Raw genomic sequence first — 15668 nt, forward strand, 5'->3', positions numbered from 1 at the left:
CTCTGGCGGCGCGTGCGCACCGGCGGCGGCGACGAGGCGGCCGTCAGTCGCCGGCATGGCGGTGTGCGCTCGCCTCTGCGGCGTGGGCCCGTCGCGGGGATGCCGGCGCCGCCAGCAGCGCCGGGGCCCGGCCGAGGCGGCAGCGGCCGACAGCGAGCCGGACACGGACCCCGAGGAAGAGCGCATCGAGGCGGGCGCGGCGGCGCTGGCCGGGGCGGGGGGCGGCCGGAGCGCGGGCCCCTCGTCGCCCCCACGCTGCTCGCTGCTGGAGCTGCCGCCCGAGCTGCTTGTGGAGATCTTCGCTTCGCTGCCCGGCACCGACCTGCCCAGCCTGGCCCAGGTCTGCACCAAGTTCCGGCGCATCCTGCACACCGACACCATCTGGAGGCGGCGCTGCCGGGAGGGTAAGTAAGTGCGTCGGGGCGGGGCCTGGTGGAGGGGGCTCGGCCGGGGGAAGCTCTGGGTGGGGTCACCACGGGCTCTGGAAGGGCACCTGCCTTGGAACGGGGCTCCAGGGGGAGGGTCCCGGCCGCCGGGGCGTGCTGTGACCCCGGGGGGCTCTGCCACAGACCCGGGACCGCGGGTTCCGGGCGCGGTGGAGTTCCGCGTGGGCGGCGGACCGGGTTCTGCCTGCATGGGGTGCTCAGAGAGGGGTGAGGGGTCCCCCAGCTGCGGGGGCCAGGACGCCGAGGGCAGTGACGCGAGCTGGGGCTGGGTTTAGGCCGGGGAGCAAGCTGACGTCTGTCCTTGGTCCCCAGTCCTTGGGGGCGGAGCTGACGGGAACGATGAGGGTGAACTTGGATAGTTAGGGGAGCCCGAGGGTTTGGAGTGTCTCCTGAGGGCGAGGACCTGGTCTGTGGAGCGGTGGGTGGAGCCGGGCAGTGCTGCAGGGGGCTAATGCCCCCCTCAGGGATGGTGGTGGCCGAAGTGAGGATAGTGAGTAGTTTTGTAACAAATCCCAGGAAGAAAGCTTTGCCTATTCCACAGTTCAAGTCTCTCTGTTCATTTAAACGTTGATAGATCTCTGATGTTCAGTAAGCTCTCATGTTTTGGTAAAAACAATAGGTAAGAAAAAAAAATCAAACAGTGAAGGACAACAAAGGGAAGAGAGTAAAATATCTTCCGGGACCCCTGCAATCAAAGATAAGCCACTCTTAAAATTTTGGAAAAATTTAGTATAAAAAATCTTAATAGTGTTCCACTGTCTATGTATGCCACAGACTAGTCCCTTACTGATAGACTTTTAAGTTTGCAGTTTTTTCTTGCTGTAAACAGTGCTATCAAGAGTGCCTTTGTGCATTTTATAGGAGTTCATGGGACTTACATGTACCTTTTAGAACTTCTGAGATTATCTTCTTGGAGTGTACTTCCCAAAGTGGGGTTGTAGGGGCAGTAGGGTGTGCACACTGATAACACCTTAGGTACTCATTGCCCAGCTGTTGGTATTTGCACCCCCAGGAAGACTGCATGAGAAGGCCGCTTTCCCGAAATCCTTCCCAGCAGGGGATCAGTCAGTCATCTTCTTTCTGCCATAAGGCTCAGTGGTCAAGACTGATTTGTAATCTGTTTAATCTGCTCTGAGATCCTGAAGACGCTGCTTCACCTTCCCAAGTGTTATTGGCAAGTGCTGCTCCCATAGGGTGACTTTGAGGGTTAAATGGGATGATGCAGATGAAGCCCTCACCCCCTAAATGGTTATGATGCTTCTTGGCCATTTTAATTTCACCTCTTGTGAATTCCATGTTTGTGTTTTGTTTTGGTTTTTTTGGTCTCTTTTTTTCTTAGGGAGTTTATTTTGTCTTAAAAATTAGTAAGAGCTCGTTGAATATTAGCAGTATTTTTTTTTTTTTTATGTTGAGGTAAGTTCCCTCTATCCCCACTTACTGGAGAGTTTTTAATCATAAATGGGTGTTGAATTTTGTCAAAAGATTTTGCTGCATCTATTGAGATGATCATACGGGTTTTTTGTTTGGTTTTTAATTTATTTATTTTGTTCATTTATTTTGGGCTGCTTTGGGTCTTTGTTGCTGTGTGCAGGCTTCCTCTAGTTGCGGTGAGCGGGGGCTACTCTTTGTTGTGGGGTGGGGGCTTCTCATTGCGGTGGCTTCTCTTGTAGCGGAGCACGGGCTCTAGGGCACGTGGGCTTCAGTAGTTGTGGCATGCGGGCTCAGTAGTTGTGGCTGGCGGGCTCTAGAGCGCAGGCTCAGTAGTTGTGGCGCGTGGGCTTTGTTGCTCCGCGGCATGTTGGGTCTTCCCAGACCAGGGCTCGAGCCTATGTCCTCTGCATTGGCAGGAGGAGTCTTAACTACTGCGCCACCCAGGAAGCCCGATCATATGGTTTTTATTCTTCAATTTGTTAATATGGTGTATCACATTGATTGATTTGCGTATATTGAAGAATTCTTGCATCCCTGGGATAAGTCCCACTTGATCATGGTGTATGATCCTTTTAATGTGTTGTTGGATTCTGTTTGCTAGTATTTTGTTGAATATTTTTGCATCTGTACTCATCAGTGATATTGGTCTGTAATTTTCTTTTTTATAGTATCTTTGTCTGGTTTTGGCATCAGGTGGCCTCATAGAATGAGTTTGGGAGTGTTCCTTCCTCTGCAATTTTTTGGAAGAGTTTGAGAAGGATGGGTGTTAGCTCTTCTCTAAATATTTGATAGAATTCACCTGTGAAGCCATCTGGTCCTGGACTTTTGTTTGTTGGAAGATTTTTAATCACAGTTTCAATTTCATTACTTGTGATTGGTCTGTTCGTATTTTCTGTTTCTTCCTGGTTCAGTCTTGGAAGGTTATACCTTTCTAAGAATTTGTCCATTTCTCCCAGGTTGTCCATTTTATTGGCGTAGAGTTGCCTGTAGTAGTCTCTTATGATGCTTTGTATTTCTGCGGTGTCCATTGTAACTTCTCCTTTTTCATTTCAAATTTTATTGATTTGAGTCCTCTCCCTCTTTTTCTTGATGCGTCTGACTAAAGGTTTATCAATTTTGTTTATCTTCTTAAAGAACCAGCTTTTAGTTTTATTGACCTTTGCTATTGCTTTCTTTGTTTCTATTTCATTTATTTCTGCTCTGATCTTTATGATTTCTTTCCTCCTGCTAACTTTGGGTTTTGTTTGTTCTTCTTTCTCTAGTTCCTTTAGCTGTAAGGTTAGATTGTTTATTTGAGATTTTTCTTGTTTCTTGAGGTAAGTATTGCTATAAACTTCCCTCTTAGAACTGCTTTTGCTGTATCCCATAAGTTTTGGATCGTCGTGTTTTCGTTGTCATTTGTCTTGAGGTATTTTTCGATTTCCTCTTTGATTTCTTCAGTGATCTCTTGGTTATTTAGTAATGTATTGTTTAGCCTCCATTTGTTTGTGTTTTTTACATTTATTTCCCTGTAATTTATTTCTAATCTCATAGCATTGTGGTCGGAAAAGATGCTTGATATGATTTAAATTTTCTTAAATTCACTGAGGCTTGATTTGTGACCCAAGATGTGATCTATCCTGGAGAATGTTCCGTGTGCACTTGAGAAGAAAGTGTAATCTGCTGTTTTCAGATGGAATGTGCTATAAATATCAATTAAATCTATCTGATCTATCGTGTCATTTAAAGCTTGTGTTTCCTAATTAATTTTCTGTTTGGATGATCTGTCCATTGGTGTAAGTGAGGTGTTAAAGTCCCCCACTATTATTGTATTACTGTTAATTTCCTCTTTATAGCTGTTAGCATTTGCCTTATGTATTGAGGTACTCCTTTGTTGGGTGCATATATATTTATACTTGTTATATCTTCTTCTTGGATTGATCCCTTGATCATTATGTAGTGTCCTTCCTTGTCTCTTGTAACATTCTTTATTTTAAGGTCTATTTTATCTTATATGAGTATTGCTACTCCAGTTTTCTTTTGATTTCCATTTGCTTGGAATATCTTTTTCCATCCCCTCACTTTCAGTCTGTATGTGTCCCTAGGTCTGAAGTGGGTCTCTTGTAGACAGCATATATATGGGTCTTGTTTTTGTATCCATTCAGTGAGCCTGTGTCTTTTGGTTGGAGCGTTTAATCCATTCACATTTAAGGTAATTATCGGTATGTATGTTACTATTACTATTTTCTTAATTGTTTTGGGTTTGTTTTTGTACGTCCTTTTCTTCTCTCTTGTTTTTTTACATTTAAAAAATTTTTTATTTATTTATTTATTTATTTTTGGCTGCGTTGGGTCCTCATTGCTGCGCATGGGCTTTCTCTGCGGTGTGTGGGCTTCTCAGTGTGGTGGCTTCTGCTGTTGCAGAGCGTGGGCTCTAGGTGCGCGGGCTTCAGTAGTTGTAGCATGTGGGCTCAGTAGTTGTGGCTCACAGGCTCTAGAGCGCAGGCTCAGTAGTTGTGGCGCACGGGCTTAGTTGCTCCACGGCATGTGGGATCTTCCCGGACCAGGGCTCGACCCCGTGTCCCCTGCATTGGCAGGTGGATTCTTAACCACTGCGCCACCAGGGAAGTCCCTTTTCTTCTCTTGTTTCCCACTTAGAGAAGTTCCTTTAGCATTTGTTGTAGAGCTGGTTTGGTGGTGCTGAATTCTCTTAGCTTTTGCTTGTCTGTAAAGCTTGCCGGGTAGAGTAATCTTGGTTGTAGGTTCTTCCCTTTCATCACTTTTAATATATCATGCCCCTCCCTTCTGGCTTGTAGAGTTTCTGCTGAGAAATCAGCTGTTCACCTTATGGGAGTTCCCTTGTATGTTATTTGTCGTTTTTCCCTTGTTGCTTTTAATAATTTTTCTTTGTCTTTAATTTTTGTCAGTTTGATTACTATGTGTCTTGGTGTGTTTCTCCTTGGATTTATCCTGCCTGGAACTCTCTGTGCTTCCTGGACTTGGGTGGCTATTTCCTTTCCCATGTTAGGGAAGTTTTCGACTATAATCTCTTCAAATATTTTCTCAGGTCCTTTCTCTCTCTCTTCTCCTTTTGGGACCGAATCATGCAAATGTTGGTGCGTTTAATGTTGTCCCAGAGGTCTCTTAGGCTGTCTTCATTTCTTTTCATTCTCTTTTCTTTGAATATTAGCAGTATTAACCTTTTGTCATCTATTTGGCAAGTGAGTTTCTTTTGACATTTTAAAATAGAGGCAAAGAGAGTTCCACCTTTTCATTTGCTTTGTTTTGCATTTTGTACACCTGTGAGACCCAGGTTCATCACAGATGTTCCTTTGTGGAGTTTCTCCATCAGTCAGCCAAACCTGTGTGGTGGTCTCCGGGTGTTGTCTCTGGGGAAACTGTAAGGTATGTAGCAAGAGAGAGTGACGGAAGACTTCTGTATAACCAGAAAACTCAAAGGTATGCCACATAGTAAAATTAACTGGAGGTACAGCTCAGGGCAAATTCTTAGAATTGCTAGTAGAAGCATAAGAAGTCCTCATGAAGATGTAGACAGACTTTGGGGGGCAGACAGAGAAGGACTCTTCGTTCCTTCTTTTCCTGCTTCTGTGCTTCTCAGTTCAGCTTTCCTGGGACAGCAGACACCGTGACGGTAGGATCAAGGTCTCTTCTTCACCAAGGTGGCTTAGCAGCTAGGAGAATTTTCACTTTGAGAAATTAAAAAAATGAAAAACAAACATGGTAAAACAGGCATATTCCTAGTCATCCCCAATAAATAACAGTTAAGTCTTCTGTCATATTTGCTTTTGAAATCTCTACCTTTTTTAAAAGAAAACCTCTCAGCCAGCATTTAAGTCCCTCCTGATCACCCCTCTCCTTCCCACTCCCAAGAAGCAACCACTATTGTGGGTTGAGTTTACTTGTATATACATACTCCTGTAACATCCCCAATGTATAACATTGTTTTATGGTACTTTAATTTTAAGAAATATATCATACCATAAGTATTGTGCATCTGCCTTTTCCCCCTGTCAACTTGTGTTTTTAAATTCTGTCCATGTTAATACGTTTAAGTCTGGTTCAGTCTTCTTGAACACTATGTGGTGGTTCATAATTTGAAGAGACCACATGTGTTCCTTTGCTCATTTTTATTTTTTTCATACAGTGTACACAGTGTTACAGCGAACAAGCTCTTACGTGTCTTCAGATGCAGATAAATTTGTAAATTTCTCTAAGGAATATATCCAGAAGTGGTGTTGCCGGGGTATTGGGCTGTGAGATTTGCAGTTTTACTAGATACTGACCAGTTATTTTTTTGGAGTGATTCTTCACTCCAAATATAACATAGTTGTATTTTCCTCTTTGCACACCTGTCACGAGGGTGTGCACAGGCAAGTCACCGAAAATGACAGGAATGCTCTGTGTTTATTCACAAAGTAGCTGTCTTTGTGGTCTGGGTTCTTTAAGTTATCTCATTTAATCCAATGTCCTCTAAATTCTTTCTAGTTTGAATGATTCATTTCTAAAAATCTGTGTCAATCTGGGTGAGAAACATCTCATTTTAATTTGCAGATGGCTGATAACTCGTGAAGATGCACATTTAAGAAATAAAATTATAGGCAATTTGGATTTCTCTTATTTGTGTATCCTTAATCTTTGCCCTTTTTCTCTATCGTTATTTTTTCTTATTGATTTGTGGGTTTTATTTATTTAATCTGGGTCGATTTCTGTTTAATATACGCAAAACATTTTCTCATAGTCAACAGTCCTTTGCTTTTTTTTTTTTTAATTCACTTATTTTTATTATTTATTTATTTTTGGCTGTGTTGGGTCTTCGTTTCTGTGCGAGGGCTTTCTCTAGTTGTGGCAAGCGGGGGCCACTCTTCATTGCAGTGCGCGGGCCTCTCACTATCGTGGCCACTCTTGTTGTGGAGCACAGGCTCCAGACGCGCAGGCTCAGTAGTTGTGGCTCACGGGCCTAGTTGCTCTGCGGCATGTGGCATCTTCCCAGACCAGGTCTCGAACCCATGTCCCCTGCATTAGCAGGCAGATTCTCAACCACTGCGCCACCAGGGAAGCCCAGTCTTTTGCTTTTTAACTTCATTTACAGTGACTTTTGCAAAAGTTACCGCTTTAGTCAAAGTGACTTTTGCAAAAGTTACAGCGTTAATCAAAGTTACGCACTTTTAACTTTGGGTTTAAGTAATCATTGTTGTCCCGAGGTTATGAAGGTCTTCAGTTTCACTAGTTCATTTTGGTAGCTTTCATTTCCAGCTCATCTGGGTCCAACATTGGATGGTTGGCAGTTCCGTGTGTCATTCATAGGCATCTCATAGGGTTAGTCTAATTATGACTGGAATATGTATAATAATAGTCGTGTGTGAGACAAGTCTGATCTTATTTCCCTGCGCCCCAAACTTCTTCCATCCCGAAGTAGACATTTGGTTATGGTGGGTGTTAAGGCCAAAGTCATGTCCACAGAGGCAGAAACCAAAGTGCTCCCAACCTTGGTGAGCAAGAGGTGGGTGGTCCTAGCCCAGCAGGTTTCCTGGCCCAGAAGCTCCAGGTCCGGCCCTGACACGGCACAATGGTGCTTCCATTTGTTAGTGTCTTGGGAAGGTGAGTGAGACGTTAGTGGGTCTGCACGTTTACTACTCAGTGTTTACACGTTTGCTTTCTGTATTTTGATAATTGGGTTTCCCAGAGGAGAAGACAAGCCACAGAAAGGGGCACAGGGAGGAGGGTGCCACGCACCTGTGTTTTATTGCTTCAGAGCGTTTTGGGCCGTGATGGACTTCCAGGGCACGGGCAGGGCGAGCATGTCAGTGGCTCGTCGTAAAATGAGAGGATGACTCAGGGGCAGGGGTGGGTAGGGACACTACAAACTTAAAATGAGAAGGCTTTATAGCGCTTGGTGAGAATCTCACAATTTTCAGTGTCCTAGCAATAATAAGTCAACAATAATAAATCAGTTGTTTTTATAGAATTTGGTCTTTTGAGCCCCCTGCCTGTTGGAGCTATTTGATTAACTATTTTCAGTGGTATTTCTGTGGGCGGGTGACAGAAAGTTGCTACTGAGAGGCCCAGTCTGTGCTCCTGTTTTGGGGGCAAATACACCAAATAGGCGCTATTTTCCCTCTTACGGGAAACCAAACCAGAGCAACCCCAGCTTGCAGGGTGGGCGCGGGGTCAGGAGCCGAGCAATGTTTTGATGCATCCCTCCTTTGGCTTCAGGCCTCCTGCAGTTACTGGCATGTGGGGTATAAATAAGCCATCATTTCTCAGAGCATAGCGTAGAAGCCCAGTCTGTTCTTTGCCTTTGACCCAGAGGAGGCTTTTCTTGGTTAACACTTCACTGTTTAGTTGGTGAATTTTGAAATGCTGGCTGGTCTACCTGAGGCTAAGGCGTTTAGAAAATTCAGACCATGGTTCTAAATCAGAACATTCAAATAATAACAAAAGAAACATTTAAAAGCAAAGGAAATGCAAAGGAAATGCTCACACGTGTATTTTCCCTTCTACACCAAACTCTTAAATATTGAGACAGAGAGTGAGGTTTTGAATTTATAATATATAATTTGTCCATTTCTTCCCTTGATGGTAAGTGTTTTAATGACACCTGGAATAATATTTGTATAATATTTTGATCAGTTGTAAGTCTAAAGTGGGCTTAAATTCCATCATAATTAGAAATACCCTTTTCCCATAATGTATGAGCTTTATGACAGAAATCGGAAGTTAAAAACCAACATTTAATTTTGTATTTGCATGCAGAAGAAAACGCTTTCTATTCTGTTTGATATGCTGATGTGAAATGTGAGAAATGTGGCTTTTGTTAAACATGGCTGAAATTGGAAGGGTCATCTTGGGAAGAGGTGAAATGGGCAAGTTGTTGGCTTTGAAGTCGGCTTTGGGCATATTTTATGTCTCTTGTTAAGCAGTTGCTTGTTGAGCCTTCCTGTTTTGGGGCTGGGGTGGGCGGTGTTGAAGTAGTAGAAGCGTACCTGCCTCAACCATGAGAAGAGGAAAGCAGGCCACCTCCTGGACATATAGCAGGCTCTCAGAATTGTAGGGAAACATTTATCCTTTTCCTCTGCTTTGCTGATTGTCAGGACTACAGTCTCTTTATTTTTGGAAGTCGAATCTCATCCGCTGCTTCACAGAGAAACCTGATCCTTCCGGTTAGCAAAGTAGGAAAGGGTAAAGGAAAACGGTGCCTCTGAGGGACATTGCTAACCTTAAAAAAGCGAGCTGGGAAGTTGACCTGGCCCCCAGAAAGCACCGAGTGAAGATTTCCCCCTGGCCATGTTTAATTGGACAGATATGGTTGCCTTGCCAGGAAGAACCGATGGGCCGTTTTCACTGTTTCACTGTGTTTGCAAAGTGATTACATAATGCATTTGAGGATCTTGGTTTGTCTTTCTGGCTGGAAAGAGTGTGCAAATACAAGGGCATCTTTGGGACTTTGGAGGAACAGGTGTCCTGTGAGAAACCCAAGACCGGTCAGGAGGCGAGCTGGGTTCTAACTCATGAGTCAGCATCCTTTGCCAGTGACACCCTCACTGTCCTCCCGGTGCTGATGGACAGGGGAGGAAACCCAGAATAGCCAAGCCTGTCTGAGGAGTGTTAGTGGGGAGTCGAGAAGTGTCTGAAATCTGAGAAGGGGTCCGGGGTGAGGTGATGGCAGAGTCAGACTCTGCTTACCTCCTGGTCTCACGAGTGGGTGGCGAGACCGAGAGGGTGTGCGTGCACCAGGAAGAAGTGTCCGGGCATGACAGGTGGGCCTCAGCTGGAGTGGGGCTCCCTTGGCCAGGGATACCTGTCGTGGAGCTGGACAGGGTCCGCGTCCTCTGGCTGGCAGGGCGAGGCTTCTCGAGGCTGCTGTGGGCACCAAGACTGTTCATCTTTGCAGGGGTGGAGCCGGTTGGGAAGGAGTCGCGTTGAGTATGTAGGCGCTGTCAGCTGTCCTTGGGAACTATTGGTTAGCATTCCGAATATTCTAGGTGTTGAATAGGAGATGCCTATGGGCTGTATCCAGGTTTTGGTTTTCACATTCTTCCCATCCTAGGATGAGCTAGCTGCTCAGTGTTTTTCCAGATCTGCTACATTATTAAAAAAAAAAAAAAAAAAAGGCATTTCATGCAGTTATAGTAATAGCTAAGGAAAGCGGCGAGCTGGGGGACACACAGGGGTTTGGAACCAGCACTCTGCTGTTGCAGGGGTGTCCTCGGAGCAGCTGTGTCAGGAAGCCTGGGGGCCAGTTGCCTGACACCCCTGAGCCTGGCGGAGCCCCCTCCCCACCAGCTCCCACCCCTGCCTCTGCCTCCTTTTTCAGCCTCAGAAGTAAAGGTTTTTATTTATTTATTTTCCTTATTTATTTATTTTTTTGGCTGCGTTGGGTCTTAGTTGCGACACGTGGGATCTTTCATTTTGGCGCGGGCTCTTCCTTGCGGCGCGAGGGCTTCTCTCTAGTTGTGGCGTGCGGGTTTTCTCTCTCTAGTTGTGGTGCGCAGGCTCCAGGGCGCGTGGGCTCTCTAGTTTGCGGCCCGGGGGCTCTCTCGTTGAGGTACGCGAGCTCAATTGTTGTGGCGCGCGGACTTAGTTGTCCCGCGGCATGTGGGATCTTAGTTCCCCCACCAGGGATCGAACCCGAGTCCCCTGCGTTGGAAGGCGTATTCTTTACCACTGGACCACCAGGGGAGTCCCTCGGAAATAAAGTTTTAACCATATTTTATTAAGGGATATAGTTATCCCCTAATTTAGTGCAAACAAAAATGCGCTAAATTTCCAATCAATACTGCCTTTTGGCTTTACTTGGAAAACTGTGTGAGTTTACAGCAGGTGGGAAACAAGCCCGCAGCGCTCCTCCACTCTTCCTCCTCCCACTCTCTCCTGCCTGCCGGGGGCCACAGCTGGGTTCCAGCTGGGCTCCCCCATCCTTTCCTGCCACCTCTGCCTTACCTGGTGGTGCAGTGACCTCCTCACGGGACCCCCCCCACCTGCGTCTCCAGGTGTGTCTCCGCTGGCTCCACCCACAGGTTACCTGGTCCAGGCTGCTTTTCTACCTGAGACTCTTCAGTGCTTCTGCATTTCCTGTGGACTCCCGGCTCTGGCAGGACCAGGAGACCACCCCCTTTCCAGCCTTATCTTGTGTGCCCACCAGCTTGCTTCAGAGACTGTCTTAGTGCTGTGCCCTTCCAACGTGGCAGGGACCCTCATAAGTGGCATTTATGGGGAGCATGGGGCTAAGTTCCCTCTAATTGCAGGTGCCAGGGCTGGTGCAGTGCATAGAATTATGATGTTAACTTTGTCATCTTCCATTCCGATGCAGAGTGTGTGCACGTCTCAGCCACGGCTGGCACAGGTACTGCCTCCATTAATCTCCGTTAGTCTTCTCTTCGAGGGAAGTTGCCTCAGGAAGCAGTGTGTGTTCCTTGCGTTCTCCTGTAGGGGCAAGAGAGTGGAAAAGAGGGAGAGAGAAAACTCTTCTCACCCATTCCCACCCGCAGAGACTGAATAGACTTCCTGCACATTCAGACACATGCTCTGGGAGCAGGGGTTTTCGGTAACGCCCGTCACACAGTACTGACCTCACTGGACAGGAAGTGCGCCCCTGGCAGTCAGGTCACCAGAGGATGCAGCTTCAGTGTCGACTTGGCCCAGATTCCTGGGCTGTTTTTCCGTCTTGGCAAAACATTTGTTCAATAGCTTTCTGGAAATTTTCTGATTGGAGTATTTGAAGTGGCAACTTAATTTTTTTATTGTGGTAACATATACACAAAGTAAAATTTACCACTTTAACCATTTTTAAGCTACAGTTTAGTGGCATTAAGTATGTTCACACTGTTGTGCAGCCGTCACCACCATCATCTTCAGAACTTTTCCATCTTATCCAGCTGACACTCAGTCCCCATTAAACACTGACTCCCCGTTTTTCCTTCCTCAGCCCCTGCACTCACCATTCTACTTTCTGTCTCTGTGAAATTTGACTATTCTATAGGGACCTCATATAAGTGGAATCGTACAATATTGTCCTTTTGTGACTGCTTATCTCACTCAGCACAACGTCCTCAAGGTTCGGCCAGGCTATAGCAGGTGTCAGACTCTCCTTCCTTTTTAAGGCTGAATAATATTCCATTGCATGGATGGACCCTGTTTTGCTTATCTAACCTCCATCGATGGGCACTTGGGTTGTTTCCCCTTCTTGGCTATTGTGAATAGTGCTGCTATAAACATGGGTGTACAAACATCTCTGAGTCTCTGCTTTCATCTCTTTTGGGTATGTACCCAGAAATAGGATATAGCTGTATCATATGGTAATTCCATGGTTAATCTAAATTTCCTCAAGTCCAGCTCACCCATTTTTCTCCCCCTTCCCAACTTTTTTTTACTTGTTGCCATTTTTGGAGCAGACACTTTCAAAACAGACTTTCACAAGCTACTGTATGTCATAGAGTAGCAAGGAAAGTATTTGAATCGGCAGCCTGCAACCCAAATTTGGCACTTAGAAAGCAGCTGTGGGCAGCACGGTTTGCTGTGCTAACTTTAACCATCTTGGGTAGGACGGCGTTAACGCTGGTCTTGGGTAAGATGGTGTTAACGCTGGTGAGTTTTTCTAGGGGGAAGGATCTGTGGTGCTGCATGTACACTGGCCTTAATGCTCTTTTAAGGGCACTTTCCCTGATGACTTATGGGAAGGTTTATGGAACAGTCAGAGGATGTGGAATTGTTCTGAGCCACTGTTTAAAAAAAAAGATTTTTCCATCATGTGAAAAATACTGAACATTTCTTGAAGGAGCAGTTGGGTCAGAATGACATTGTTCCGCTTCGGTGATTTTATTATCTTTTGGGAACATTAAGAAAAACCCACTAAGCATTGCTGTATTTATTAGCACTGCATCATACTTTTGCTTTTCTTCTGATTGTTAGTGACATTTCTGTGGATGGTTTGTCTGCTCGTGCAGGTTCATCTCTTGTGTGATATTAGCAGCACCTTTTCTTGACACGACGTGCAGAGATTCTTGACAGTTTGGTCATCCTGGCTAAAAACCTTAGACTTGCTTGGAAGTCTGAGCGGGTGCTGGGAGGTGGTGCATTGTCTCTAGCAGGTCGGAGGATCGCTGGGCTCAGATGCGAAAATCACCCACTGGCTCGGCAGATGCTGTGGGGCGGCACTGCTGCTTCAGTGTGCTGCAGGCCGCCGGGGCACACTCGGATGCGCCTTGGGTCTGTGCCCTGCATCTCACCGGCAAAGTGTCCACATGTATCACTAAAGCGCGTGGTTCAGAGAAGACTACCTGCCCCCCCCAACCCCGGCTCCCAAACTGTCTCGTCAACGAGGCAGCAAGAGGCGCACCTCGTGTACCACGTGCGCTGGTCACTGCTGGAACCGGGAGGGGAGCTGTCCTTTGCACACCACACGGGAAACAAACCGAGGCACCAGTCTTGTGCGGTGAGGGTTTTGGAGTGCCTGGTTGGTGCGAGGGAAGGACGCTGTTTATGGAGAGCACACGAGGTGGTGACAGCCGCTGTGGCCGTCAGGAGGGCCACCTGGCCTTGTGGACATCCCAGAGCAGACGGGGGATCATGAAGACAGCTCAGCGTGGAGCAGAGCTCTTCTCAAGAGCGCGGTAGACCAGCTCCAGCTGGTCGCCGCCCGGGGCGGGAGTGGCCCTTCCAGCTGGTCCCTGGCATGGTCTGCAAGGATTTTGACAAACCGGGGCCTCTCAGTTGCTGGTGACTCACGTGACATGCAGGTGTCACCCCGTCCAAGGTCACAAACAAGCACATTTCATTATCTGTTCCTCACAAGTTCTTGTAACTTGCATAACACTCCAGAGCGGAGTCCACATTCTTCCTGGCAGGAGGATAAAACGTGTGTTTTTGTCTGATGACGAGCAAGGCCGTGGTCTGTTCTTCAGCAGTGGAAGCAGGGAAAGCAGCACCGTCGGGCAGGCCCATCTCGGGGAGGTTTGCCAGGTGCTAACCGCCTTGCCCCAACTAGTTTCTCCACCGTCTGCATCTTGAGCTTGGCTTGGATATGGTCAAAATCCTCACTGAAGCGTTGGGTTAGTGTCGTCATCCATTCCGCTGAAAAGACCAGGCCTTGGGGCCGGGGTGGGGTCTGTGATGTGATGAGGTGGACAGCCTTTTGCTGGCCAGACTGCAGTCCCCCTTCTGGAAGGACTGCTGAGTCACCAACCTCTCCAAGCCTGGGTTTCTCTCCCCGAGGTGGGGCAGAGCACTGGCCGTGGAGGTGGGTGTCAGGGTTTTGCTTCAAGGCCGTCCTGGGCAGCCCCAGCTGTGTCTTCGTTTAACAGAATCAGTCGGGGGTTAGGGGGGGCCTTCGTGGAACCCTGACACCAGTGGTGGTCTCATTTCCATGGGAACTCGCATCGTCTCCAGACTCTGAGTTTCTGCCACACCGTGGTCATAAACCAGGATGTCTGGTTGTGGGTTTGAGAGATTAGGTTTCTAGAGCTTATCAGAATAGACATGGCAGGTTGCTATTTCATTCAGAGTGGTGTTACCTAAAAATAGAATAGTGGCTTCATTGGTGAGTGAGGGTGTTGACTGAATGTGGAGAAGGCCCATGAAATCTCCACAGTGAAAGAAGGGTCAGGCTGAGAAGACAAGGCCAAGGCTGAGGCATGCCTGCTCCACCCCCACCCATACGTCTATTAATATTTCTGCTGCTTTATGACTTCTTGACTGTAATTTCCAGCAAACGTTTCTTGTTGCAGAGTACGGCGTTTGTGAAAACTTGAGGAAGCTGGAGATCACGGGCGTGTCTTGTCGAGACGTCTACGCGAAGTGTAAGTTAATCTGTCACCATCTTCTGTTAACTTGTTCCAGAAGCAGGTGCTCAGTGACATCAGCCACGGAAAATAAAAGTCCATGGCCCTCAGCCCACAGGTCTGTTCTCAGATACCCTTTAAATTCAGTTTTGACATTGTAGAGACAGAGCTGGTAGTAAACAGCACTGAAAAGGTCAGGGGCTCTCTTCTCCCTTTCTGAGTGAATCATGACCCTGATTTTGCAGCGCAGGTGGATGAAGGTGTCTATCCTCTGGGAAACGTGGCTGCCCTGGAAACAGCTCTGGTGTGCTTGGAGGTGCCCGTGTCTCTAGATCCCAGGCCTGCAGCCTGGTTGGAGACGTGGACCCCAGGAGCGACTGTGACATGCGGCCGTGACAGCTGCCAGGGCCCCTCCTCGCCACCCTGACCGCACCAGCCCCGGCCCTTCCTTGGCTTGTTTCCTGCAGGCACGTTGAGTCTCCCAGCGCCCCCATTTCTTGTCCCCGCCCCTTTGCTTTCCAGAGTCGCCAGCAACGCTCTGTGATGCCTAGAGCCCCCAGCCCCAAGCACCTCTCTGCTGGCCCTTCCTCAGGGCCCTTTGCGTGAGGCTGTGAGGGTGTCTGTTGGCACTGACGTCGCCCAGGGGCAGTGGGCACACAGTCCCGCGGGGAGCAGCCCGCCTGTCCCTGCCCAGCGGGGTGTGGCGTGTGTTGTTAATGCTCGGGGCTGGTAGTAAAGGACAGGGTAAGAAGGATCATGACGGCCCGCTTCTCTTTGGCCTAAGGTTGACCTGTTGACCTCTCTGAAAAGGACCTTAAGTGTTCATCTTAAAACCGTCTTGGTAGATTTTGGCTTACACATTCTTTTGAACTCTGCACCAGTTCTGCACTGAACACTTAGACCAGATGGTGCTTCTTACTTAAACACCCAGAGGCTGGGACCGGGCTCCTGCTCGGAAAAACGTGTGATTCAGGATGGAGGGGCTTCCCGGGGGCCGGGCTGCTGGCTGGGAGCC

The 15668-nt window shown here is 47.5% G+C and overlaps 1 protein-coding gene across 8 annotated transcripts in view; it reads left to right on the forward strand.

The window, feature by feature from the left end:
* Positions 1-15668, forward strand: part of FBXO31 (F-box protein 31) — a 44775-nt gene continuing 29107 nt past the window's right edge. For 5 of the 8 annotated variants that reach the window (XR_014237437.1, XR_014237438.1, XR_014237439.1 and 2 more), the window contains exons 1-2: positions 1-404; positions 14600-14671. Coding sequence is in view for 3 of the 8 variants with exons in the window: in XM_082366871.1 (XP_082222997.1) it covers positions 56-404; positions 14600-14671 (421 nt within the window). In the remaining 5 variants the exon portion in view is untranslated. Of the gene's footprint in view, positions 405-13905; positions 13925-14599; positions 14672-15668 lie in introns of those variants that run through there. The other 3 variants (XM_082366869.1, XM_082366870.1, XM_082366872.1) reach the window with 3 other exon arrangements.

This window comes from Balaenoptera borealis (genome assembly GCF_965194805.1).
Source record: "Balaenoptera borealis genome assembly, chromosome: 19".
NCBI classification, from domain to species: domain Eukaryota; kingdom Metazoa; phylum Chordata; class Mammalia; order Artiodactyla; family Balaenopteridae; genus Balaenoptera; species Balaenoptera borealis.